The sequence below is a fragment of the Rhipicephalus microplus genome, chromosome 7 (genome assembly GCF_043290135.1).
Source record: "Rhipicephalus microplus isolate Deutch F79 chromosome 7, USDA_Rmic, whole genome shotgun sequence".
Lineage (NCBI taxonomy): Eukaryota > Metazoa > Arthropoda > Arachnida > Ixodida > Ixodidae > Rhipicephalus > Rhipicephalus microplus.
This window is the reverse complement of record NC_134706.1, coordinates 4657672-4684766: the sequence shown is the minus strand read 5'-3', so window position 1 is coordinate 4684766 and position 27095 is coordinate 4657672. Positions and strand designations below refer to the sequence as shown.

The 27095-nt window shown below is 45.6% G+C and overlaps 1 protein-coding gene across 2 annotated transcripts in view; it reads right to left on the bottom strand.

Moving 5' to 3' along the window:
- The window catches only part of LOC119180303 (uncharacterized), a 78246-nt gene extending 53891 nt beyond the window's left edge, over positions 1-24355 (bottom strand). Inside the window, exons 1-10 of one of the 2 annotated variants that reach the window (XM_037431463.2) lie at positions 24233-24355; positions 23016-23037; positions 20509-20603; positions 15635-15826; positions 13959-14181; positions 13548-13698; positions 12334-12446; positions 9785-9935; positions 1631-1804; positions 552-689 (exon numbers count right to left, since the gene is read on the bottom strand). In XM_037431463.2, the coding sequence (XP_037287360.2) occupies positions 552-689; positions 1631-1804; positions 9785-9935; positions 12334-12446; positions 13548-13698; positions 13959-14181; positions 15635-15826; positions 20509-20603; positions 23016-23037; positions 24233-24344 (1371 nt within the window). In that variant the 5' untranslated portion in view covers positions 24345-24355. The remainder of the gene's footprint in view (positions 1-551; positions 690-1630; positions 1805-9784; positions 9936-12333; positions 12447-13547; positions 13699-13958; positions 14182-15634; positions 15827-20508; positions 20604-23015; positions 23038-24232) is intronic. The other variant, XM_075868498.1, reaches the window with a different exon arrangement.
- Between the last annotated feature and the right edge of the window lie 2740 nt (positions 24356-27095).

Here is a 27095-nt window from a genome sequence, read left to right as displayed (position 1 = left end):
GTGTTCTCGACCAAATGCACTGAATTTTCGCCAGCTTGTTCGTGAACACTTGAGGTTCGACCATCATAACGCAGATTATGAGCGAATATCGGGTGTCATGGCTTCTTTAAGGAGATAGCCTTAGCCGACACATCAAACACATTAATTGACCATCGGCGTCAGTGCACACACGAGTGATGCGAAAAATGATCATATGGCGACGCACTCATGTTGGTCCGATACATTAACATTTTTCTGAACATTGTTGTGTAGCATAGTGGTTAAGGCACTCGCCTTCGGAGCGGGAAGGCTCTTGTTCAAACCCGAGCACTGAAGTGAAACCTTGCATTTCCTTAAGGTATATTTCTTTATAGGGACGAATGTTTCATGTGACAAAGCTACAGACAGCCAGCTAGCTTTATCGTTGAGCAGGAAAGAAAGGCTCGCGGATTTAAGTGAGACAGAACTATAACAAAATCAAAAACACAGGCCAATCATAAATGCAATACAGAGAACGTGCGACGTACACTGAGAATGGCGGTGGTGGTATAGTGGAGGAACAAATCGCTTACCTTTACAGCCAGTGCGTCCTCGTTGTCGTAGGCTAATGCGCGCGTGGAGCCCGGGGCGTGGCAGAGCACGGAGGCGTGGTCAATTGAGTAAGTAAGCTGATATATGCTCTTGCCATCGGATCGGCCGTTCGGGCACACCTGAGAACAAGGAAAATGGTACGACAGAAACATTGGGTAAGATGTTGTGCTCCCGGGAAGTGTAACTGGGCCCGGCTATAGTGTACCATGTAGGATAATAATGGAATGGTTTTTTTGCATATATATATATATAAAGCGTTTTCTGCGTCATACACTCAAGAACACATATACAAGTCAATTAATATATAGCACTCTGTTTTCTGCCTTTGCCTTGAATGTGCCTTCTTTCGTCCAAGTCGTTTGTCTGCGCTACGGCCAATCATAATGCTGACATATACATGACGATTGGCAGAGTCGGGCATAGGAACATTTTACCGTGGTTGCCGCGGTGTGCTGCGACGTGCCCGCGGTAGCTCTCTCGCTTTACAACTTAGTGTCTGTAATTGTTTTAACGTAGTATACGGTGGTGTAAATCGGCGTTTTTTGAGCTTATAATCCCAAACATTCCTGGTGGTTTACACGTCAAAAGCCATGCCTTGATTATGATCGCAATCACATCGTACTAGTAATTTAGGGTTGCAGGAATGTAGGACAGCTGGCGTTTTTCGCACCAAAACCGAAGTACATAGGTCTGCAGCGGTTCGCCTTCACCCAGGGGCGACCATGGTGACAGGGATCGAAGCCGCGACTATAGCGGTCGAGCCCAGTAATATTTGTACCACTGCAGCGGCGTTATATGGCTGGTCCTGTGCATCTTAAGAAGCACGTCCACGTTCTTGACATCAGTCGCACTACCAGTGGGATGCCAACCGCCACCCCCGCAAGAAAATTTACAAATTTTCTTGTGTACAGAAACTCGCACACATACAAACGCATGCACAAGTATACATAAAGTATAGCTGAACTCTATCTTCCCCCCCTCCAAAAAAAGGCTGGTTAAGCCCCTGCTAAATAACTACTGAACGTTATTTTCGTTATAATTTTACCTCGTTCTCCCTTACCTCTGTATAGCTGCCGAATGAACCAGCGCTCGGGTCTGACACACACCGTTCGAAGAAGTCCACCCTGTCACTGGAGTGTAGCACATTCCAGCGTCCTTTCAGGGTGACAGACACCAAACCTCTGACGCCAGATCTTTTTGAGTACATCTCGTTGACAGCGAAAATTGCGGTACCCTGCAGAGTAGTCACACACGCAGAACGTCTCTGGTAGCGTAATGTTGCCGATACGTGGAGATGCTTAGGCATATTAGTATTTTAGTAACCACCGTATTCTAGAACGCGCCTTCACTCAACGCTCCACATTCGCTTGATGGATGGATGCTATGAGCGTCCCCTTTATAACGGGGTGGTGACAAGTATGCCACCAGGCTCGACAAAAAAAAAAAAAAACTTTTTTTCTTTTTTGATGTTGGCCTAATGCCTCTACTTCGATAAATTCTATCTTAATGGAAAAAAAGGTAAATTTTCAGCTTAAGTTCTCTGCCATTTACGGCACACTGTCCATATTTTATTTTTCCAATATTTATTTTTGTCCTTTCTCTCTAATTTTCTGCCACCAATACTCTAACCGTCTCTTACTTATTTCAATCGCGGGTGTGTTCAGCTTTCCATTGTTGTCCCTAAAACCCAAGGCTTCCTGTAGGCTCGTGCCCAAACGTACACCTGGGTGGATATCTCCACATTCAATCAGAACATGCTCCGCCGTTTCCTTATCTTTCCCGCAGCATGTGCATTGTTCTTCTTCTTTACTGAATCTTGCTTTATAACTACGCGTTCTAAGGCAACCCGATCTCGCTTCAAACAGTAAAGCGCTTCCCCTTGAATTATCGTAAAATGCCTCCCTCCTTATTTCATTTTTGCCCTTTCGGTAGTTACTCAAAGCCGGTTTTTTCTCCATAGCTGCCATCCAGTAAATCCTCTCCGCCTCCCTGACTTTTCCCTTAACGCTCTTTGTTGACATATGGCTTACAGTACCAGCCGTATATTTACTAGTGAGTCTTCTAGTTCTTTTTCTCCACTGTGTGTCCACGCTCTTCCTATACAAATAACGGAACACCTCCTCTGCCCATCTACTCTCCTTCATATTTCGTAGCCTTTCTTCGAACCTTATTTTGCTCTGCGCTTCCCTCGCCTCAAAACCTGCCCACCCCATATCGCCCTTTACAGCCTCGTTTGTCGTCTTCCCGTGAGCACCCAACGCGAGGCGTCCCACAGTCCTTTGATTTACATCCATTCCCGATTGCACCTCTGCCCTCATGCACACCACTGAGTTCCCAAAAGTAAGCCCTGGAACCATTACACCCTTCCACAGACCTCGAAGCACCTCATACCTATTGTATCCCCACAACGCTCTGTGCTTCATTATTGCCGCATTCCTCTTTCCTTTTGCTGCCGAGGCTTTTTCCTGTACCTCCATGTATCTATCACTCTCATTTACCCATACTCCAAGGTACTTGTATTCGCTTACCCTCGGTATTTCTTGGCCTTGTATGGACACCGTCTGATCACAGGGATCATTGAATACCATCAATCCACACTTCGTTACACTGAATCCTAGTCCAAGAGCTTCACCTTCCCTTCCGCATATATTCGCCAGCTGCTGTATATCATCTCGACTGTCCGCAAATAAGACGATATCGTCCGCATAAAATAAACCTGGAAGCTTCTGCTCAATCATCATGCCGCCCTGTTTGTGTGACAGATTAAAACCAATGTTGCTACCATCTAGCGCTTTTTCCATACTCACCATGTACAGCATGAATAACAGCGGGGACAAAGGACATCCCTGTCTCAGACCCCTGCTAACCTCAACGTTCTCTTTGCTACGCATTCCTTCCCACTCTATGCAAACTGTATTTTCTCGGTATATCTCCCTCAAAAGCTGTATACAGTCGTCGCCCATGCCCATTCCTTTCAATATATCCCACAAAATTTCCTGATTAACGTTGTCGTATGCCCCAGTGATGTCTAGAAAAGCCACGTACAAGGGCCTATTCTCTACTTTAGATATTTCTATACACTGAGTGAGAACAAACAGGTTATCGTCTAACCGCCTGTCGACTCGAAATCCGTTCTGAAGTTCTCCCAAAATATCGTTATGTTCGGCCCATGTTTCTATTTTCATTTTTACTGCTTGCATCGCCAACCTGTATAGTACCGATGTAATGGTTAGTGGTCTATACGAGCGAATCTTGTCCTTTTCTCCCTTGCCTTTATAGATTAAGTTCATTCTACTTTGTCGCCAACTGTCCGGTATTTGTCCGTCCTTTAAGCTTTTTTCTACTGCTTTTAACAATGCTTCTTTAGTGTTATGTCCTAGTTCGTTAATGAGGCTAACGGGAATCCCATATAAACCCGCGGCAGTGCGCTTTGGAATTTTTCCTTCGGCCTTTTTCCAGTTGAAATTATCAAGTACTAGCTCTTCCTCTGTTGCTTTCTCCGCCACACTTTTACTCACCGGGGAGATCCCCTGGACGCTCTTTTGAAACGAATCGGCTGTTACCTTTTGGATGTAACCTAGCGCTTCGTACCCTTCCAATTGATTTCCTCCTTCATCTAGAATATGTTGTTGCGTTGTGACAGACTTCCTACCTAGCGCCTTTATGTGGCTCCAAAAAATCCTAGGCGCGGCCGCCTTTTTTTCGTGTATCTCTGTCATCCAGCGTTCACTTTCACCTTTAATTTTCGCCTCTACCAATTTCTGTACAAGGGATTTTTTCTCTAAATATATTTCCCATATTTTTTTTACTTCGTCCTGCGGCCGCTTCTCCTTTTTTGCCTTTCTATGCTCCCGTGATGCTTCCCGTCGCTTCTCGATCGCCTCCCGGATTTCCCTGTTCCACCAACTTTTTGGCTTCCTTTTTCCTTTCCAGCAAACAGTTTTCTTCTCTTTCCCTATCTCCTTCGTCATTAGATGTAACAGCTCACTATACTCCCAGTCCTTGTCTGGTATTTCGCCTACTTCTTCCTCGACTCTTGCGGCTATATTTATTATTTGTTTGTCATTTAAATACGAGCTGCCAGACTTTGATTCCATGCTCATATTTTCAGTTTCGTATCCCATTTGTAATGTTATTCGTTTATGATCACTACCCAAGCTGTTAATGCCTTCCTCGTCTATCCTCATTTCTGTCAGTTTGTGGTAAATTCCTTCAGTCATGAGACAATAATCAATACTTGATTGCTTGTTTCCGACTTCCCATGTGATCTGACCGTCACATTTAGGCCCCGTGTTAACTATCTCCAGACTATGTTGCTCGCAAAGATCTAGTAATAACTTCCCATTGGTGTCTGAATATCCGTCAAGGTCATGTATGTGGGCATTCATGTCCCCTAGAAGGATGATTTCGGCCCCATTACCAAATTCCTTAATATCCGCACTCATGCAATCCACTATCTCCTGGTTCTTTTCTCTGCAGTTATTCCCCGTCCACAAGTAGGCTACCCCTAGCCACGTTTCCTTTCCACCTACTGTGCCCAGAACCCAGAGGTGCTCTGAACACGTCTGCTTCACTCTAACCCATTTGGCTCCGCGATGAATTAGCATTCCTACACCCCCACCTTTCCTTTCCGATATGGTCCTGTTACACCCTTCCCAAACATAATTTTCAATATGTGGTGGCTCTTCCAAGTCTCTAAGGTGTGTTTCTGTAACCGCATACACGCCTATCTGTTCTTTGTTTAACTGCTCCTCAATCTCTAACCATTTTGCCTTCTTTCTGCCACCCTGCATGTTTATGTAACTAATTGCAACACGCGCCTTTTTCCTTTTTATTTTACCTTTTTTCTGGTTTTTCGCAATTCTACCTGTCAAAGCGTCCTCCTGGTTGTTTTCCCTGTTACGAGCTACCCCGGACTCCGAAGGGCCCATGAGCCCCCCAAAAAAGCTACTGCGCGTCCTGCCAGTCGCCAGCCCACCTCGTGTCCAAGCCTCTTATCGAAATGAATCTTGTCTCTTTGGAATCCACCCCACCTGTGCACTTCCCTGTTTAAATCCACTACCTCGAAACCCTTCTCTCGACTAATTTGCCATATCTCTTTGTTTGCGTCGACAACCGCTCTTTGTAGGTTGACGTTGCGTACTGGTACTTCCGGTACTGTGCATACTACAATTTGCACCTGGGGGGACACGGCGCGCATGTCATCCAAAGCCGATGGAAGCGCCGATGGAAAGCCGATGGAAGCGCCATCTCTAGGCTAAAAAAGTCACTGCATATCAGTTATAATTTGCTGCTATTCTTGAGTAGCACAGCGTCATTTCCAGACGAGCAGCGGCGCAGTGTACAACTCTGTCAAGTGAAGGGTGAAAGTCGAGTCGAGGAGCGTTTGTGAATACGGGGGCAAGTCTTTCCAACACCCATCGAGACTGAATCACTGTGAATTCATTGGTCTGTCAGTTCAGGTGTCGCTTCAGCGTTCGTAAGTACTATTGTGATGCAGGAGGACTTGCTCTTGGGCTAGTTAGTGCTTGCTCAAATCGATAATGTAGCTCAAAAAGAAAAAGACACGACGGACACACAGAACCACACAGAACCACACACCACAAGCGTTGTGGTGTCTGGTTGTGTGTGTCTGTCATGTCTTTTTCTTTTTGAGCTACATTATCAATTTGTATTGCTGTGGTACTAGGTATTCGAGAAGCTAGAGGGTAGTAAATATGATGTTACAGGGCTTAGTGAGGTTAGGAGGACAGATGAAGCCTACAAAGTGCTACAGAAATATAGCCAATAACATAGAGTAATACTATAGGAATAATAAAAGGGTGGTAGGTATCAAAATAAACTCAATAAGAATTACAAGATGAAGGTAGTACAGGTCTACGTGCCTAAATACAGCCTGAATACAGAGCTTCTATGAAGACGTGAAATCGGCAATGAGTAAGGTAAACACAATGTACTATACCAACGTGCGACTTCAATGCCAAGGTAGAAACGAAACAGGCATGACACCAGGCAGCAGAGGATTATGGCGTTGGTACTAGAAATGCGGGAGGGTAGTTATTAGTACAATTCGCAAAACGCAATAATTTATGGATCTGGAATACCTTCTACCGAAAACGATTGATTTGATATGTGGGGTTTAACGTCCCAAAACCACTATATGATTATGAGAGACGCCGTAGTGGATGGCTCCGGAAATTTAGACCACCTGGGGTTCTTTAACGTGCACCCAAATCTGAGCACACGGGCCTACAACATTTCCGCCTCCATCGGAAATGCAGCCGCCGCAGCCGGGATTCGAACCCGCGCCCTGCGGGTCAGCAGCCGAGTACCTTAGCCACTAGACCACTGCGGCGGGGCACTCTAGCGAAAACGAGTGAACCATTAGTAGCCATGAAGGAGCCCTAAAGTGGAAAGTAAAAAGGAAGTAAGCTTTATAATGAGTGCACACCCAGGCATCGTGCAGGATGTGAAAGTGCTTGGCAAGGTACGATGCAGTGACCATAAAATAGTACGTTCTCGAATTCGCCTTGACTTGAAGAAGGAACGACAGAAACTGATACGCAAGAAGCCACTCAATGAGCTAGCACTGAGAGGAAAACTACAGGAATTCGGAGTCTCGCTTCAGAACAGGAACTCGGCTCTTATTGGGGAAACCAAACTTAGCGTAGACGCAATGAATGATAATCTGACGAGTATCATTATGGAGTGTGCAGTGGAAGCTGGAGGTACGGTAGTTAGACAGGACACTCGCAAGCTGTCCCAGGAAACGAAGAATATATTTAAGAAGCGTCAAAGTATGAAAGCCTCAAGTGCAACAGACAAAATAGAACTGGCAGTGCTTTCGAGTGGATTAATAAGTGTGAGGTATCCGATGAAAGAAGGTATAACATGAAGTTTACTCAATGTGCTCCAAAGAACCGAGGAAGCGTCAAAGCGACGAGGAGGAAACTTGATTGATTGACATGTGGGGTTTAACGTCCCAAAACCATCATATGATTATGAGAGATGCCGTAGTTGAGGGCTCCGCAAATTTCGACCATCTGGTGTTCTTCAACGTGCACCCAAATCTGAGCACACGAGCCTACAACATTTCCGCCTCCATCGGAAATGCAGCCGCCGCAGCCGGAATTCGATCGAAGAGGAAACTTGGGATAGGCAAAAATACGATGTATCCACTAAGGGACAAGCAAGACAAAGTAGCTACCAATATAGATAAGATAATTAAAATAGCGGAGGAGTTTTTTAACGCTCTGTTATCGCCAACAGTCACAAGAAGCGGAAAACACTAACGAGTGATGAAAAAAAAAATTGTTGAAGCAGGTGATTCGTAAATTACTGTGCCTCCAGATCACACACACAAAAAAAGAAAAGTGGAATTTTCTTGATTCGACTGCGCACCGATGGGACGTGACAGCGCTGTCTGTATAAACCCATGTTTTTGCTGGAATAAACATTCTTGCAAATGACACACTGCATGTGTCTGACTTGTCCGTCATCATATTCGCAACGTTTATGTCTGATCTCCCTATTGCGAGGTGCAGAGCGGACACTTGTCGATGAACAGTGGTTTCAGCACTGCTGGAAAGTCCGTATAGTAAGCGCCAGCGTCATCGTCTCGTAGCTTCATCAATCCGGAACATCTTCATTAACCCCAATGATAATCTCATCGAGTTGCCGCATGCAATAAGCAACTCACACGGCCGAAAATATGAAAGAAGTTGAGCGCTGAACACATGACGGTACGCTACTTCCGTACTTACTACGCGATGTTACCATCACTGTTTAAGCACCCTAATAACTACACCGACGACAGGGTCTCAGTTCTTATCCGGAATGTCACTCCAGCCTGCAGCTGAATGTACTGTGCACGAACAATGCCTCAGACGAAAATCGCGCATGCGCAAGAAGGGATCCGCCGGCCGTTCGGCAATGCTGGCGTTTGCGGGCCACGGGCAGCCTGCTCAGCGTCCACGGCGAGAAAGGAAACCCTCCTCATTCGTAATGGAGTGGCACTCTCAAATCCTCCTTACCCTCTCACCCTCACACACTACTTTTCGCCTTCGTTTCCCTTTCCCTATCTTGTCATTCCTTACACGCCAATACTATGCCTTACCCTCCCACTGTCCTTCATCCTCACCTCTGTTCTCCTTACTTTCACTTCTTTTCCTACACTTTTGTTATACTACACACTGCTGTGCTACTCTTCAGCCTCCCTCTTTTGCTATTGCTACTCCTCAGGCTAACTTTCTTTTCCAGCCCACTTGCTGTACTCTACTGCACGCGGTGATACTAAGCTTTAGCTGTCCCCTTCTCTCACCCTTCCTCGTCAATGTGACTTCCCTTTTCTACCTCTTGCTATCTTATACTATACACGGTCACGCTATGCACTAACCACTTCACCTTTTTTCCCCTTACTTCACACTAACTTTTCTTTCCGGCTTCTTTTCTATGCCATTCTATATCACACATGGGTATGCTATTCACGGTCTTGTTTGCGTGAAATTACAGGCGATTACAGCATCTGCCTTAAGGTGACATTACACGCACCAACAGCGCGGGCCCCAAAAGTGATCGGCATTTTAGTAAGTTCACTTAGTTAATGTAAGGCCACAAGAAAGTCCGCGGGAAGATACGGGACGAGTCCTTTTTCCCGGTAGCGAAGCCACACTCTCTGCGGCAGTTCGAGCGGTGCTCCCGATCCTGCCAGCTGACTCGCCGATGCACTGATTGCGTGTTGCACCTTTGCTCGCTCACGAAGCCATCGCACCTTCAGATTAGTCATCTGAAGCGGCGCTGCTATAGGGGTCAACTGTACTTACTACGTGAGTTCCGAAGTCCTCTATCTTCTTCTTCTGCCCGTAAGAAATTGTGCGCATCGATCTTGCTTTGGCTTTCTAGGCGGCTTTCCAAGGCGGCTGCGCGTTGGTTCGGGCGCATGCCGAGAGAGGCGGACCAAATGATTTCCACATTATTTATTCTATCTCTTATTTTTAGCCCTTTCCTACTTTTCTTTTTCATTATCCCCTTCCCACTGTAATGTTGCTGAGGTGACCTCCTATGCGTGAGAGACAGTTACGACGTGGCACTTTCCTCTTCTTTTTTCTTATTCAAAGTCCATGCACAAAGAAGCCGCTACTGGTATTGAAAATGACGATCTTGACTACGTTGACTTTTTCATTGCGCATATTAAAAAAAGGAAATTGGTGCCTACCAGATCGTAGTTGTATTCCTGAGCGATATCTTCCCCAGGAATGTCAAGGGGATGTCGAGTCGGAGGCATGACGGCGCAGTTCCTGACCGTGTTGTCGCCGTATGGATAGTGGCCGATGACTATGAATATGTACGGTGAGAAGCCGATCTTACTGTTTTCGAGATAAGAACAACAACGAGCCGTTCGTTAGAGTACATCGACAGGTATGCATAATTTATGCATAAGGTACAAACTCAATATAACAAAATGATAATCGCACTCAAATTCTATCACTAACTCGCAAACTACGTAACATTAAGAAAGGACGAGACAGTGAAAAAAAAAGGAAAGTGTTTTATGCCGAAGCCCACCAATACTTTAGTGACGTCATTTCCTTCACGAAAATCACGCTGGTAATGTGCACACACACAAAAAGATGGCCCCGTATCGGCATGTTAATCTGCAAATGTCGTCGAAAGATGATAGTCTTGCACGTGGAGAGAGTGAACAAAACATTATTTTCATGTTGTGCGCCAGAAATTCGGTGAATGGTATTTCGTAGACGCTGTCTTAGAGTGCCTCGTGCGTGCAGTGGAGGCGAACTAGCGCATCAAGTCACGTCACACGTGAGACTTGAGTGCCATCTGGCAGTTTCCTTGGAAAACGTTGCGCGTTAGAGACGAGCGTGCGCGCCCGTCTCAGAGGTGATAAGGTGTCGCAAGGTGACGGGTAGGTGCCACCAGCGTGTTGTCTTAGCGAAGCGTTGGAAACACTCGCGTTTTCGTGCAAGCGTTGCATGGTCAGCGCAGCGTGATAAACGCTACGGTCCTTAGAATTACTTATGTATGCCTTTCGTAGTAAAAGACGCACATGCAGATCATGTACGTGTTATTATGGTGCCTCAGATATGCGCCATAATTGTTTTTTAATCGACAATCGCACAAGTATGAACGCTGAAGTTTGAGCAACATTGGTGGGCGCTGCAGAATGGGTCGGCCGTTTGGGGTATCGGCTGGTGCCGTTACCCGGTACCGTTAAGGGCAGACAAACAGACAAATGTACAGACAGACAGACCAAAATTTTGCGTCGAAGGTTCCCAAGAAAGACTATCGACTTTAAAAGATTACAGAGAAGAATCAGAAGCGTGGAGGACTTGTAAACATGAACACAAGAAAGAAGTCTGGGCACCACAAACGCCGACTAACATTCGAAGAGGCGCAAAGCAGCTTGAAAAAGAAATAAAAAACAACAACTGGTGTGTGCTTTTTTAATTGCTAGTAGGCGTTTCTGGTGTTTTCGTTCTTGGGTACCGCGTTTCCCCGCCCTGTCCTAAAAAGAAATACGAGCTATAGCTGATATGCCTGTTATTCTAAGAAAACGTGTCCTTCATACAGGTGACCTGGGTGTCGAACCTATGACCTCTTTTTTCACAGTTATACGTAGGGGCACTCTACCTACTGCGCTACATACACGAGGCTGTACAATCGCACTTCACATTTCTCACACCTCCGCCAGTGAAGCCCCAGCGGGAAGTGGAACGCCTTCGCGCGTTCAGGGCTCAAGCTACGACCAGTCTCTCGTGTTCCTGAATGGCTAACAGTAAACGCATGAACAGAGGAATGGGTTACCCTATTAATGGGGAGCGTACACCTCACCGTATCTACTCTAAAATGAGGGCGCTTTGAAGGAGTTCAAATCGAAAACCAGTGTTTATTACGCGCCATGTTTGCGCGGGATCCGCCATACGCTTTATCCAGGAGTATGTTAACTACCACCACTACCACGATTGTGGTCACGGGAGTAAGTCACCAACATGGAAATGCACCAGCAGTAATCAATGTTGATGTATACCAAGGTGCATACATATTAGACGGTGCAGTAGAAAAGTGAGCATTTTGCTCCATGTGACGGGAGTATGGGAAACTCCTGCAGGAAAATGCACTTCACCGCAAGTCGTTTCACTCTAATCTCGGTTAATGTTCGCTTGCAGCGTTCAAAGGCAGCCACCTTTTTGTCGATAAAGGCCAACAACACGACTTCCGTGATGCCAATATTAGCGCTATCGGGCGCTTTACCACAAGTGTCCATTGGAAGGTTTCCATTAAGTATATTGGAAACCTTTTACAGCCCTGCCTGTATCACCCACCAGCGCTGTGCATTTGCTTGACTCAGCACAAGGAAGTCTCCCTTAGCACAAAAGGACGTCTTAAGTGAGCTCATTCTCTTTAGTGAGGAGATAACTGTGTTCCGCACAGTGTCACGATGTAATGGACGTCTCACAAAGGTGTTCTGACTAGCGAGATGGACATACATTTCTCAAGGGTGTCCTAAAGGGCCAGTTATACAATGATACTGCAATTTCAGTGCTTGTGCTTTCTTTTCCTCGGCATCAGGGCCGTTTTCGCGCAGTTTACTGCAGCAACATTTTCCAAATGTAACTCGATGCATAACTACATATACTCAAAAGTATCTAAGGTGCTAACGTGATGCGCTTCAACATAGCGATACTGCTCAGCACTGGTTGGAGTTGAACACCTTCGCTGTAAAAAAGAAAAAAGACGTTCACCCACCTGAAGTCGATGGCATATTGCAAGCTCCAGTCCAACTCTGGATCAGGAGCAGCAAGTGCGGTGACCGCGTGGTGCCCCAGCTGTTTCGGCATCTGGAGCAGGTCGTCTATGTTCTGCGAAAAAAAAAAAACGAAATGCCCGGCGGATTCTCGCAGGCATGGCGTGCTGCTGGAAGCGAGCGAAATAGGCCTATACCTGAGAGCTTTAAGGAACTTGAAAGAACGGTTTCGGTACAGCGCGCAAAGGACCAAGACCGTATAAAACAGAAGGGACGCGTACGATTGTTGACTTACAAATGAAAAAAAAAATATCACTTTGAAACACATGAAAGTTAGAGGAACGCAATAAAACGCATTGCCTTTGTGTAGAAGTGTTAAAATGGTTGCGAAATTAACATCGCGTATATCACCTACAGCGCACGTGCTAAGCATATTGGGAAGCTTTTGGTCCGTAAGAGACAAGGGTGCTGGTCTTACGCATGCCACACTTGATGGGTTAATGTGGATTGCATCTATCACAAGTGCAGTTGCCTGGTAATTACGTTTTGACAATAGAGCTGCATAGGCAAAAACTGAGCAGCCACATGTCTGTCAATGCTATGCAGGATGCGAAAAATTGGGATTTTTGGACCAAATATTGCGCACTCTTACGCCTTCGCATGACCACACCTTTGTAAAGCGGAAACCCGCAAACAATACTGCGCTTGCAAGGTACGCAATACGTCATACCTAAACATGCTACATTGGCCACTACATTGCAACATTGGCACCTTAGAGACTATTATACCTTTAATTCTACTGCACCTTTTTGGATGTCATGGTCATGGTGCCTTACTCCACTTCACCAAGGCCACTGTGAGGCAAGTGCGAGATTTAAAAGGCGTGTTGACAAAGCCTTCAGTGTATGCGGCCATGACACAGTAGATTGCATACTGGGCATCTAATGTCACAGACCAAGAGGTCGTGCGTTGGACTCCGGTTAATTGAACTGTTTTTTCTTTGCCATCTGAGCCTGCGTATTTCTTTTTTCGTGACGTTAATACGTCACTGAAGTCTTGGTGGGTTCCGGCATAAAGCACTTTTGTGTTAAAATAAAGAGCAACAAAGAAGGCTGCTCGCTTCACCCTTCCTCCAGACGTGCCAAGCTGCAACTATTTATTGTTACTGGTGACGTGGAGCAATTTTAAGGCGATGACATCAAATCGAAGGAAATACCTTGAGGGTGACAATTGCAGCTCTTGTTTGATTGTACGGCGAATTGGAAGGAGGGTCGAAAATCCCGACACTGAAGATTCCCTTGTCCCAGAGAGGTTGCAGTGGACTTGGCTCTTTAATCTTCAAGTCTTCTTCCGCTGACGGCAGGTAGCTACATGTAGTGACATGCGACGACATGAGCCGAGATATTGTCAGACCAAAAAAAAAATGTAATTGATTACCGGTGGACTATTACACGTATATGCAATTGAGTTACGCAGGGCTATAATGTTCCGAAAAAGTAATCGATTGTATTACAAAAATGCATAAAGATGTAATTGATTACAAGTAATCGGTCACTTGTAACGCGTTACGTACAAGCCTGCCAAATTGCAAGTTGCCTACTACTGCTCTGCACGAACGCCAACTCACTTGAAGGAGAAGCCAACCCCGAGGTGCGTGCCTCGGTAAGCGGGGTGGTTGTTGATGAAGTTGCTCAGGCTCTTGCTGAAGGTTGCCTCCCGCGAGAGCATGTTGCGGCCGTCCTTGTAGAGGGAGTCGAAGAAGATGTAGTCGCAGAGGCCGTCATCCGGGAAGGCATCCGCTGTGCTCGCCCTCTCTCCCATGATGCAAACCATGGGCATCTTGTCGACAACTGCATTCCCCGTTACCAAACGTGGTCGGGAATCATTCATTCATTCATACAACCATCGCCATCATCATCATCGGCCGCAACAGCAGAAGCAGCAGCCTGACTACACCTACTGCGGGACAAAGGCGTCTCCCACGTTGGAACACAAGGAACCACTGATATTCCAGGTCTATAGACCAATCGAGAGTTATTTACTCATGACTCCACGTGAACAGACTGCTGGACGCCATAAAGTGTGCCGAAAAGATGGTGACTATAAGGAGAGAATAATTTTCAGAGGTTGTTTTGGGGTATTTCAACGTTCCCCAAACCCTAGAGATGTCGAAACTTAGTTAAGCTGTTGCAGTTGTGAACGAGTCAACAAACACGTAAGTGCGATAATTTTTCTAAATTGTGCCGTAATGGCGGAGTTCAACGCGTTTTGCGACCTAAAACGGCTCTCGTTGTTTTTTCCTGTTGCGAGTTTTGTGATGTTACGTGATCTAACTAACGTGGCTAGTTACGAGATTTTAGCCACGTGACTATCATTACGATATTTTTAGTCCCGTGACTAGATGTTGTGGGATTTTGTTATGCGACTATAGTTTTTACGCAATGTTAATGATTTTACCTGTGTGACTAGTTGTTACGAGATTCTACGTGCGTAGTTGCGTGAACTCTTGTCACTTGATGTAGCGGGGTTTTAGTCCTGTGACTAGTTGTTACATAATGTTACGCGATCCAGTCTGCCTGACTTGATGTAACGTGATCTTACTTACGTAACCATAAGTTAAATAATGTTATAGGGTTTTAGTCACGTGACTAGTTATGAGATAGCAAGGGATTTCAGTAGGGTGACTATAGCACTGACTTACGTGATAATAAGTGATTTGAGTTTCCCGATGACTTGTTTCATGATTGAAAGGGTTGACGTTTAGGCAAGTTGCTGGGTATTAATTTCAGAAAGTGTTAACAGCGCATAGATCAGTGAGGAAAGGACAAGACAAGAGAGGCAAAGAGCGCTCTTCGCCAGTGTTGTCTGATCTTTTCCTAATCGTTCTATGCAGCGTTAACACTTTTTTAAATGTTTCATCATGTTACGTGATCTCAGCCAAGTACCACATGTTAAGCGATTTTATGTGACTTTAGTCGTGTGACTACAAGTTTTCCTGCTCTCTTTAATCTACGTGCCAGATTAAATATTCCGCGGCCGAGTTCGCACTTGGATTAAATATGTTGGTTCTTGGATTAAATGTTAAGCACATTGATGAAATAGTTAAGTGCTCGGATTATTTCAATGGCGTGCGGATTTTTTAAAGCTGGCACTTTGATTAAAATGAGCGGGAAACCTGTGGGCGGTACTTGGTGCTACGTGAGTTTTAGTGGGCATTGCCGATTCTTGATGTTGATTTCCGTTCGCACCACCTGGATTTACGAAAAGCTTATTTCGTAAGCGGTTATTTTGTAAACAACTCACTTTCTTTAGGTGTGGCAGGTGGTACGTAAGGTGCACTGGATGTCAGAGGCGGACTGGTAGGCCTTGTGCTGGATGGTGGTGGGAGAGGTGGCCGCTGGTGTCGATGTTGAACTGTCGGGCCTCGTTCGATGTCCTGGCCATAAAATGGACCACCATGTTTGTGGCCTGGTTCAGTGGCCGGTGCCCTGCCCCCTGCAGACACGGATGCCTTCTTCGCATTTCTGTCCAGGCAAACACATGCATGAACTTGCACAGGCTACACGTATTCTACTCTACATCATACATAAATATATATCTGCGGTGCGAGGCCACACCAACTGTGTTTAACATTACGTGGGAGTGTACACTTTACAATGAAGAACACCACAACATTAACAACAGAGGGTCACAATGGGGGACACTGCTGTCCAGCTCGGCCTTTGATGATCATGTTTGTCTGTTGCAACGAGCACAGAAGATGGCAAGGGCCAGCGGAGCCCTGGAACAAGGGGTTCGACAAATTGAATTGCTACGCGTTATGCGCAAACAAAGTTTCTCTCTCTCTCTCTGTATCACAGGGGTGACTCGGATAACAACGAACACTGAAAAAATGGAGAAGAGTGGCGGTTAGCTTGGGTCTGCTTGAACGTTGCGCAAAATATACTTCGGAAAAAAGGAAGGAGAAAAAGAGAGGGAAGTGTGGCACCGAATTTCACAGCATAGGTAAGAGCAGATGGTGTTGCAAGGCCCATCTTCCCGTGCATTGCAACGCCTGCGAATGTGAACTATGCTTCGTTCCAGTGCTTATTCTCGGCAGAAGAGGCGAACTGCTGAAGAGTTGTTGCAAGCAGTATATATTTAAAAAGGAGATCGTCTGATTGCATCACTGACACATCTATGACTCTGTATTCCACAGAAATGTCTTTTCTCGATAACATGTTATTTTGACCATGTCGCCTTTTGTCATACGTTGGCTGTGCACGCATGTGCGGGAATGTCTACTTTTTTCATCATACGTTTTTCAGAGTGGAATTAAATCGTTGGCAGTTCGTCACTTCATTTCTCTTTCGCACGAGATATATTTTGTGCCACATTCAAGCGTACTTAAGCAATAAGAAAGGAAGAAATAGACCACCACCTGTTTGTGGCACGAACCACCTGTTTGTGGCACGAAGCCCCGCCGCGGTAGTCTAGTGGCTAAGGTACTCGGCTGCTGACCCGCAGGGCGCGGGTTCGAATCCCGGCTGCGGCGGCTGCATTTCCGATGGAGGCGGAAATGTTGTAGGCCCATGTGCTCAGATTTGGGTGCACGTTAAAGAACCCCAGCTGGTCTAAATTTCCCGAGCCCTCCACTACGGCGTCTCTCATAATCATATAGTGGTTTTGGGACGTTAAACCCCACATATCAATCAATCAATCTGTTTGTGGCACGAAACCACAAGGAAAAATTTCCCGTACGAATTTCTCAGAAAGAAAAGCCTCTCAATTACCGAAAAAATATTCCTGGTTCCTGGACCAGGACGAATGTTTTCCGCGTCGCTCCTCCTCAACTGCTTCTTATCCTCACATCTGTCCTCACAATCTCTCCCCTTTCCTACCCCCTTGCTATACTATACTACTCCTCCAAGACAATACCATGCTGTGCCAGCACGCCTTCATAGTCGAGTGGTTAAGACACTCGTCTTCATATTATGGGTACCCAGATTCGGATTTCGCATCGCCTATGATCTCCCCCAGAGAAGGCAAGCGCGTGAAGGGGAGACAGAAAGTTAGGTGGGTAGATGAGATTAGAAAGCTCACGGGTATAATGTGGCAGCAGCAAGCACGGGACCGAGTTGACTGGTGGAACGTGGAAGAGACTTTTGTGCAGCAGTGAGCGTAGTCAGAATGATAATGACGAAAATCTAATCTCGCTCTCATAATATCTCTCGATCGATTTATATCTTCTAGGGGCGAAGCTCCTCAAGGCGTGGGTCTGTTCATTCCTTGTATGTATGTATGTATGCATGTATGTATGTATGTATGTATGTATTTATGTATGTATGTATGTATGTATGTATGTATGTATGTATGTATGTATGTATGTATGTATGTATGTATGTATGTATGTATGTATGTATGTATGTATGTATGTATGTATGTATGTATGTATGTATGTATGTATGTATGTATTGATTTGTGGGGTTTAACGTCCCAAAACCACTTCTGATTATGAGAGACGCCGTAGTGGAGGGCTCCGTAATTTTGACCACCTGGGGTTCTTTAACGTGCACCCAAATCTGAGTACACGGGCCTACAACATTTCCGCCTCCATCGGAAATGCAGCCGCCGCAGCCGGGAATCGAACCCGCGACCTGCGGGTCAGCAGCCGAGTACCTTAGCCACTAGACCACCGCGGCGGGGCCATGTATGTATGTATGTATGTATGTATGTATGTATGTATGTATGTATGTATGTATGTATGTATGTATGTATGTATGTATGTATGTATGTATGTATGTATGTATGTATGTATGTATGTATGTATGTATGTATGTATGTATGTATGTATGTATGTATGTATGTATGTATGTATGTATGTATGTATGTATGTATGTATGTACGTGACCGCTTATAGTTAAATTTTTGCCAACTGCCCCCTACTTCGTCCTCCCATTAACATCCCATTACGCCCCATCACTAATCCACCACTTCACCGACCATAAAGCAAATACTGTTGAGAAGCAGTCAATATGAAATGCAAGATGGTTGTGTACTTGTATCCAGGCGCGCGTTAAAGAACCATAGATTGTCCCACTGAGCCCATCCCTTGTTTGTACGTGAGCGCCTATAGTTCCACCTATGCAAACTGCCACCACTTCGTCCTTGCAAACATACCACAAAGCCCCATCACCGATCCACCACTTGACCGACCATGAAGCCGTTATAATAAAGGGGGAATGGAAGCGACGCGTAGCTACCACTTGCAAATAATAAAATTTCTTGTATAAATATATAGTGTTTGTCACGTCTTTGGTGATGTAGTGGGTGATATTCGTGGATGGCTCACGGTTTAGCGATGAAACACTCGATCGCTTCACCCCAATCATCATCATTCACTTCGTGGATATGCTGTGATTTTTTTATCTCTCTGTGTGCTTGTTGTCTAGCCTAGTAGAAGCATCGCATCTAGCGCAGGAGCAATCTGTGCCCGTGTTTTGGCAGCAAAGCGAAAATTGAGGATGGCGAAGAGGAGGACAAAAATCGGTCCCATAGCTTCGTGTTTCACTGCAAATGTTATCGAAAGACGATAGTCTTCCGTCAGGAGGGAGTGAGTAAAGCGTTTATTCGCTGTTCCGTGCTGAGTGAGACATGAGCGCCATCTAGCAGTGATCTTAGAAAAAAAGAAGATGGCCTCCGATATTGCCAGCGCGTGACGTGTGTGCGCAATCTCGGAGGCCATTATTTGAAGAGTGCAAGGCGACGGGTTGGTGCCACCACCGTACCACCGTATCATCTTAGCAAAGAGTGGGAAACACCCACCTTTCATGCATAGCATTGCATTGTTAGGAATGCGTAATAAATGCTAAGTTTCTAAGAATTACTTATGTGTACCTTTTATAGTATAAAGAAACACGCCACATAGTGACGTGTTGAAGTTGGGTCTCAGATACGCGCAATATTTCCTTTTAATCGACGATATGCACAAGAATGAACGCCGAAATCAGATCAATATTGGTGGGCGCTGCGGATGTGGTTATATTTTAGTCGTTTCAGGTGACAGAGAAGTCGACCGACGGACACACTAAAGTTTTTCAGTTCAAGTATCTCAAGAAAAACTACCATCCTTGAAAGCAAAAGCACGAGACGTGAGAAAGAGGCACATTGGTATATCACTGGAACTAACCACCGTATTCAGAAATGCACTTTGATTTTAACTTGACTTGTCACCGCCTTATGGGCAACACAAACGCGCTTCGAGGGCACTGGTGGTGCCAAGGCAGCACAAATGCGTCTCAAACGCTGCCTCGAGGCGTTGAGAAATCAAGTTCAAGTCAAGGAGCGTTGCTGAATGCTGGGGCAAGTTTAAATAAACAACAACAAACAAACAATAATGCATGGCGAATTGTCATCATTGCTACATGAAGTGAACGATAAATTAGTACGCTCTCAATTGGCTTGGTAACAACTGTAAATACATTGAAAAAGTGGGTCTTATCGCAGTGCTAACTGGCACGGTGCTAAAGAAAAAGATTTACTTATGAAGCTGTATTATTAGGTTTTGGTTACAACGACCTTAATTAACATGTTCTCAATTAGTATTTTGTTCATACTCTATCTCAAACTTTTTATTTAGCCATGCCTTAGGAATGTGAAGAAGAGGGCGAAGGGAGATTGACCGACTGATTGATTGATATGTGGAGTTTAACGTCCCAAAACCACCGTATGATTATGAGAGAAGCCGTAGTGGAGGGTTCCGGAAATTTTGACCACCTAAGGTTCTTTAACGTGCACCCAAATCTGAGCACACGGGCCTACAACATTTCCGCCTCCATCGTAAATGCAGCCGCAGAAGCCGGGATTCGATCCCGCGACCTGCGGGGCAGCAGCCGAGTACCTCAGCCACTAGAACGCCACGACGGGGCGGCGAAGGGAGCCAGCGGCAGCTATAATTTCAGCGCAATCGCTTCGGTGGAGCTGGTAAACTGTTTTTTTTTGCGTATTCTAAAGCTCCTCCTGCCACAACCGGGGACACGATTGCGACATCGTAGACAGAAATGTCACGATCCCTGTTAACCACAAGTGTTTTCTGAATAGTGAAATCTCCGCCTGTTAGGCGAGGCGCTGGAAAGAGAGCGACAGTGAATCAGCAGCAGCACGCAGAAAAGTTTCAGGCGTGAGAAAGAGCAGCTCACCAAAGCGTTCTATGAGGAGCACAGCTGCAACGGACGTAGCGACGAGAAGGCACGTTACCGTGCACAGCACCACTGTTGCGAGCCACAAAGTGTTGCTACATGAAACAAACAGAAGTGACGTCACTTAAACGTAGATTTACCCATACCGCTCAAGAACAATATATAGTAAGCATGAAAAAAAAAGAAAAACAACAAGCTAACAAAAATATGATACAAAGTTTTACCATTCTAGTATGTTTTACTCTGTTATTTCTGCAGCATTTTGTTTAGATTATGCAAGTTAACTTTTTGCTGTACAATACATCTGATTGTTCCCACTCATGCATGTGCTCTGATTTGAGCCTGCAGTATTCTGTAAATCAATAAAAAAAATTGCCCGCAGCTTCCCTCGGGGGAACACTGAGGAGGATGCGGAGCATATAATTGGTTAACGGGGTGTTAAAGTGCGACTTACTTGGGTCGATGGCTACATTGGTTAACGTGGTTGTGAAATGGGGTGTTAAATTGCGACTTACTTGGGTCGATGGCTAAATTGGTTAACGTGGTTGTAGGAGGGGGTGTTAAATGAGTGAACACGTACACACGTATGCGAAAGGACGGCGCTGGTCGAAGGGGCGTCGATCATTGTGTTTGTGGATTCGTTGGAATTCATTTCACCGCGACCTTGGACGTCGACGCGCCGTACAAATTAACCGACGAGCGGCAACTGAGCGAGCGAGCGCCGACCTTGAGTATATATACAGCGCGACGGCGCATGCACTGTCAGCTGTTGAATGTTCTCGAAGGAGAAGCGCGCGCGCGGCACAGATGGCGACGGCGCGACGGTGCATGCGCTGTCAGCTGTCGAATGTTCTCGAAGGAGAAGCGCGCGCGGCACAGATGGTGGGCGACGGCGCGACGGCGCATGCGCGCGCGTCAGCTGTCGAATGTTCGAGAAGCGGTGCGGACGGCGCGGACGGCGCACTACAAGGCGCGAGTATAAGATGCTTCCGCATCTAAAAGAAAACAATGCTTCGCGTCCCAAAACTACGGCATGCTTATGAGAGAGGCTGATAAAGAGGTGCTTGTTCTGTTTTTTTTTGTTGTTAAAAACCACCGTAGGCCGGCAATCTCACTCAGTCGCAGACCTGGTATGAGTGAGCGTGGGTATGCAGTGTTTTGGAGATTCTCAGTCTAAATGAGTCGGGTTGACGAGAATTTCAGTGGATCTAAGTCGGGGGGGGGGGAGTACGTTTGAGAATATATTTTATTGGTGATTGCGAATCCGAGTGAATCAAAAGCACATGTTTTTTGAGAGCACTGCCTTTTACTGGTGAGCTTCATCTCCTGTTGCCGAACTATGGACCTATATACTCATCTCGAGCCCTACTGTCAACCTTATACAAGCTTACGTTTATACTCAAGTCTATTCGCACATATCTTAATGCACTAGCGTTCACACGCCTTCTCAATATTTATTTACGAGTGGTGTGGGTCATGGAGGTGGAGGCGGGGGGTGCTTTGATGTTTATCGCACACTCTTTTACGGGAAGTCCTAAATAAACATATCGTGTATGTGTCAAGTACTCTATAAAAATGTCCCGACTCGATAGAGGCCACTGACAACTCGTACTAGAAGACAAGTGACCAAGAGGCACAATAGAGCAGAGCACTGACAGTGTGAGGTATAGGCATTAAAGAGTATTTAATACACGACTTTATGATTACGGACCATGAGTCACCTTATTCAGGCTCACTCAGACTCAGGCCGACCCATGAGTCTCAGTGAGTCTGGCTGAGTAAATATTTTGGTGGGTTTAAGTGGGACTAACCCGCGTATTCTAGAACGCCCCTTCACTCAACGCTCCACTTTCACTTGAGAAAGCCGATGGGAGCGCCATCTCTAGGCAGGGAAAGTCACTGTATATCAGTGATAATTTGCTGCTATGCTTGAATAGCGCAGCGTCATTTTCAACCGAGCAGCGGCGCAGTGCGCAACTCTGTCAAGTGAAGGGTGAAAGTTGAGTAGAAGAGCGTTTGTGAATACGGGGGCAAGTCTGGTTGCGCAAAAGTTTTGGTCAGACAGACTCCACTCGTGAACCCCCAGAGCAAAATACATTTTCGAAGGAATATGAGTGAGCTCGAATATTTCTGCTGACGTATGTAAACAACCAACGAAACCAACAGACAGTTTAGCAAAGAAAAGCATAAAATACATTATTTGGGTTATTTTTCTGCAATTGTGACAAATGGGGCTGATATAAAGTGGATGAAAAATGAAATTGCCCCATAGGGGCCAGACCTACATCATTCGGATAAAGCGTGTGATTCTCTACCAAGTGAGCTACAGTGATCGTCGCTTTCTCGTCCCCCTTATTGGATATTAGTGTTATGAGTAATCCTAGGACTGCTAGCAGGCACCTCTCGCTGCCATGGCAGTGAGCGTGGAACACTCTTTTGAAAAAAGTAGATGCCCTAAAATGAAATTAGTATGTTGAGTATGTAGTGTGAATTCAGGGTGTACTTACGAGGACTTTTCCTGCTTCTTTTCTGTGGGAAGTTATGAAAAAAAGGGCAGCAAATTCACCGCAAAGAAAAAAAAAGCATTGAATTTGATGGCAACAAATCGGAATGTTGCACGAAGTACAGATAACAGCAAACCATTTCAGCATGTGGTGTGCCTCCAGTCAACAAAAAAAAGCTACCCTTGCCGTTTCAACGCAAACTGAGGGGCGAGAACGGCTCCCACAAAGTATGAGCCGTCTGCTGATCCCCGTCAGGATGAGGCGCACGTGACCAAACCACGCCAAATAAAGCAAGCATTTAGTTTTGGATAAGCAAAGCAGTCCGGATATTAGTGGTAGCCAGAACAATTTTCTATCAGGAAATAAGGGCGTTGGGTATTCGTGGTATGCTAGCGCGTTGCGCTCTATAGCTATCTTGGTTTCCTACCACAATGGGCTTGTCAATATTCATTACGTGAAACGGCCGCCTCCATCACAAAATGATGTCAATCAAAGCGATTCAAATGAGTAGTAACGTTATTTAAAGTGAGCGTTGGATGCTAACTTAAAGTAACATAGAGCGTAGGAGAAGTGTTATGTTACACGCCAATAGCTTAGAGCGCTTGATTACTTTGAAGATAGCATCCGTAACAGTACTGCGTGCACAAGGACGCTGCGCTTCTTACTTAGCATACATACACGTCCTGCGCCTGCATTTTAAGCATGACTCGATGCTTTCACTTGCGCAACACCGCATGTACGACATTTTGTTCGGCCCTCTCGTATCACGGAGGTATGCTGTAACACCGGATAGTGAATGCCATAGTTGCCGCAATGACCTGTGGCGCCAGTTATGGGGGTAAATAACGAACGACTAACAAGCAAGCATTATATGTCCTATGGAATCTCGCATCCATTGCCCATCGCTGAGTTTAGAAGGTGGATTATTTGAGTGTGACTCTCGAAAACGGTAGAGAATCGCCACGAATACATTCCTGTCGAAGGTTAAGGACATGAAGCTAAAGCAAATAAAAGCATCAGTTCGGAGCCAACAAGCTACAGAGCGCACGATGGCCATTTGATAGTCTCTAGGTGGACAGCAACGACATTTGGCAATATGACCATGTTTTTCGGGTGCTCGAAGGTGGACTCTACAACCGGTATTCCGGCACACTCAGAGCTTATTACGTGTAGCGAAACAGCAGGCAGACTAGAACGCCCTAATGGTTTATCCTATGTACCCGATGCGACTTCCACCAGCTCGACAGGCGCCACCTGTCCTAGGGCTTCCGGGGGTACATCAGCTGCCGGCTCGAAGACCGGGACGAGAGCCAACGGTTGCTCGTAGTGCATGCTGTCAGTGAAACTAGCCTCCTGAAAATGGAAAGTCCGCAGCATGTTAGACTGTTTAACACTTTAAGAGGAAATCCTTGCTGCCCACTCGGCAACAAGACGAGAGATATGCATTTAGGTATCTAGACGTTCTCAATCCAACTCTTTTACGATGCCATGGCGCATGAGCCTTTCCCCTGTCGTAAAAAATCCCGAGGCATCACTTAGTTTCGTAAGGCTGCTTTCTGGCAATACCAGCTGTCTAGTCCCCGACAAAACCCTTGTTAAACTGCTGAGGGCAGACAAAAAAAATTAAAAAGTGGATTTGCCGTACTTTTATGACGTCTGTAAAAAGCGCTTACCAGAAGTGTTAAGTCTACGCCTCCTCTATTTTTTTTCCAACGTCACTGCAAAGGCTCGCTTTACAATAGGAGCCGTCAGTCAGCATTAATTCAAGGAGTTTCAGCAACGTGGCGAGACCTAAAGGACTGCGTGCGTTTCACATGCGTCTGTCAAGGCTGATTCAGTGAAGTGGTTTCACTGTTGTCTCGACGGGTTGAACACGAATGAATCATAAGCAACGCTGAATTAAACAACATATTCGGATCTGCCTTATTGAAGCGAATACGATAAATCTCAATGCGAGTAGTGTTGATTCACATTCACTGTAAACAGATAAGTAGGCCATATGCAAGTCCTGCAGTTAAAAATGTGCAGTGAACATGGACCTTTTACACTTTCACACGTACAACAGAAACAAGAGTGTCTATTGCTGTAATCAGCACTGAAGATCCGTGCACTCACCGATTCAAGACAGGGAAGATGTTGAAGTAACAAGATGCGCTTCAAAAACGAATTGAACGTTCAGAAACGACAGAACAAGGGGGAATGCACGAGCAGTAGTCTGTTGATGTTGATAGTAATTGCCATGCTCCTGCTTCTTCAGCTGATGATGATTTGCAGAATGTGGCACTTAACAAAAGCTTTGTATTCGTCAGAAAGCGGGGAGCCTTGAGCATTTTTGCCTTCAAGGGAAATGCAGATGGCGCAGCCAGGAATCGATCCAGCGACCCTCATGTCACAAGCCGAGCACCATATACCGACTAGACCAATGCGGCATGTAATTGCTAAAATCAGGGTTCAACCACGTGAACTGTATGACGTTTGGGTGGTATAAAGGTGACGACCTGACACGTTACAAAGGGACAAGCCATAATTTAGCATCACCAACATCGTCATCATAAAGAGAACATCAAAAGTGTGTGGCTGTACGTAGGTGCGTGTATTACTATAGGTGCGCCGTGGACACTTCACTGCTTTGAAAAGTTGCCAGTCCTGTGCGGAAAGCACAGCATAGTCACAGTGAAAGTTGGAAGAGCAGATTTTTTAGAGTAATTTTATGAGCACTCTTTGGACAACTTCTACGGGTACCTTAATAGAACCCACAACGTGATGAATAATCATAACATTTGTGAATTAGGGATGCACCTACTACGCGACTATTTGTTATTCGAAGGAGCGTGGTGCCCACCAGTTAACTGTAAATAATTATGTGCACCTTGTTGATGCTGCGGCTGGTGATGATGAATGATAATTATGGCTAAGCTTTTTGTAATGGGTAAGAGGCATTCAACGACGCACTCGTTGTGCTATTCGCATTGGGTGTTATTCACCTGGTTGTTATTTTACTCTTCTGAAATACTCTGTTGCACAGGTTACCGTGATTCCTTCCTCGATATGAAGCCTGCATAGGTTCTGTTTGGAAATTATTCACAGACACCGGCGTAACTCTAACGTATAACACTGAGCTATCACGAAGAGGGCATAGGTTCGAATCTCATTCTCTATGAGCAAGTTTCTACTCATTATGCTTTTTAACTAAAAATGTTACACTAAAACGTTTAACTAAAAAACCGAGGACCATCATGACTCACTGGCGTGTTTCGGTCACGGAAATGACGGATGTGTTGTAAAACACGTGCATAATAAGAGATGGCAAAGAAAAAAACAAAGAAAAACTAGAAGAAAAAGCGCCGTCGCTTGGAGTCAAACCTACTACCTCTTGCATCGCAGCGCATGGTGCGAACGCATTTCTAACCATGCGATCAACGATGTATGGCGTAATGGGTACCATGCAAGTATGCCTATGGCAGTCGTTCTAACAGTGTTTAAAAAGTCCCTGGAAAGGTTGCCTTTTCACGCTTCACCGTGACTGTGCCTGGTGGTTTTTTTCCTCATGACGTCACCTGAGCATACTGCTGGCGTCCAAATACGAGAAACGACAGGAAAGAATATCTCGATTGTTGCTCTGTGTTTTCAGAAGTTGTTTAGGGACTGCGCTTTTCGAACGGTCTCCAAGCTTTTTCTCGTTCGTCGTAGTTCAATAAACCATTGTTATATACTTACAGCCAGCCACTCGAGACTTTCCCCAGCTGTGGGTGCGTGATGAACATAAATTATAATTATAATCATCACTGTCATCATCTGCCGCACGTTCCTCGAGCCTCCAAGAACGTTTTCTCTTTCGAACGTGCCCCTGATCGGCGGGTCACAGTGCAAGCTCAAGTCACCGCTGTTCTGGCTGTTCACCTAGTCCCAACTATCTTACGTGAGTGCGCGCATTTCACTACCGGCATTACCATACTCGCACCATTGTTTGAACAAGACAAGAAGAATGAATCAAGAGCTTTTTTGAGAGACACAACTTGATGAAACCAACAGGATATGAAGCGAAGAAAAGCCCAGGCAACGTTATTCGTAGTCTTTTAACTA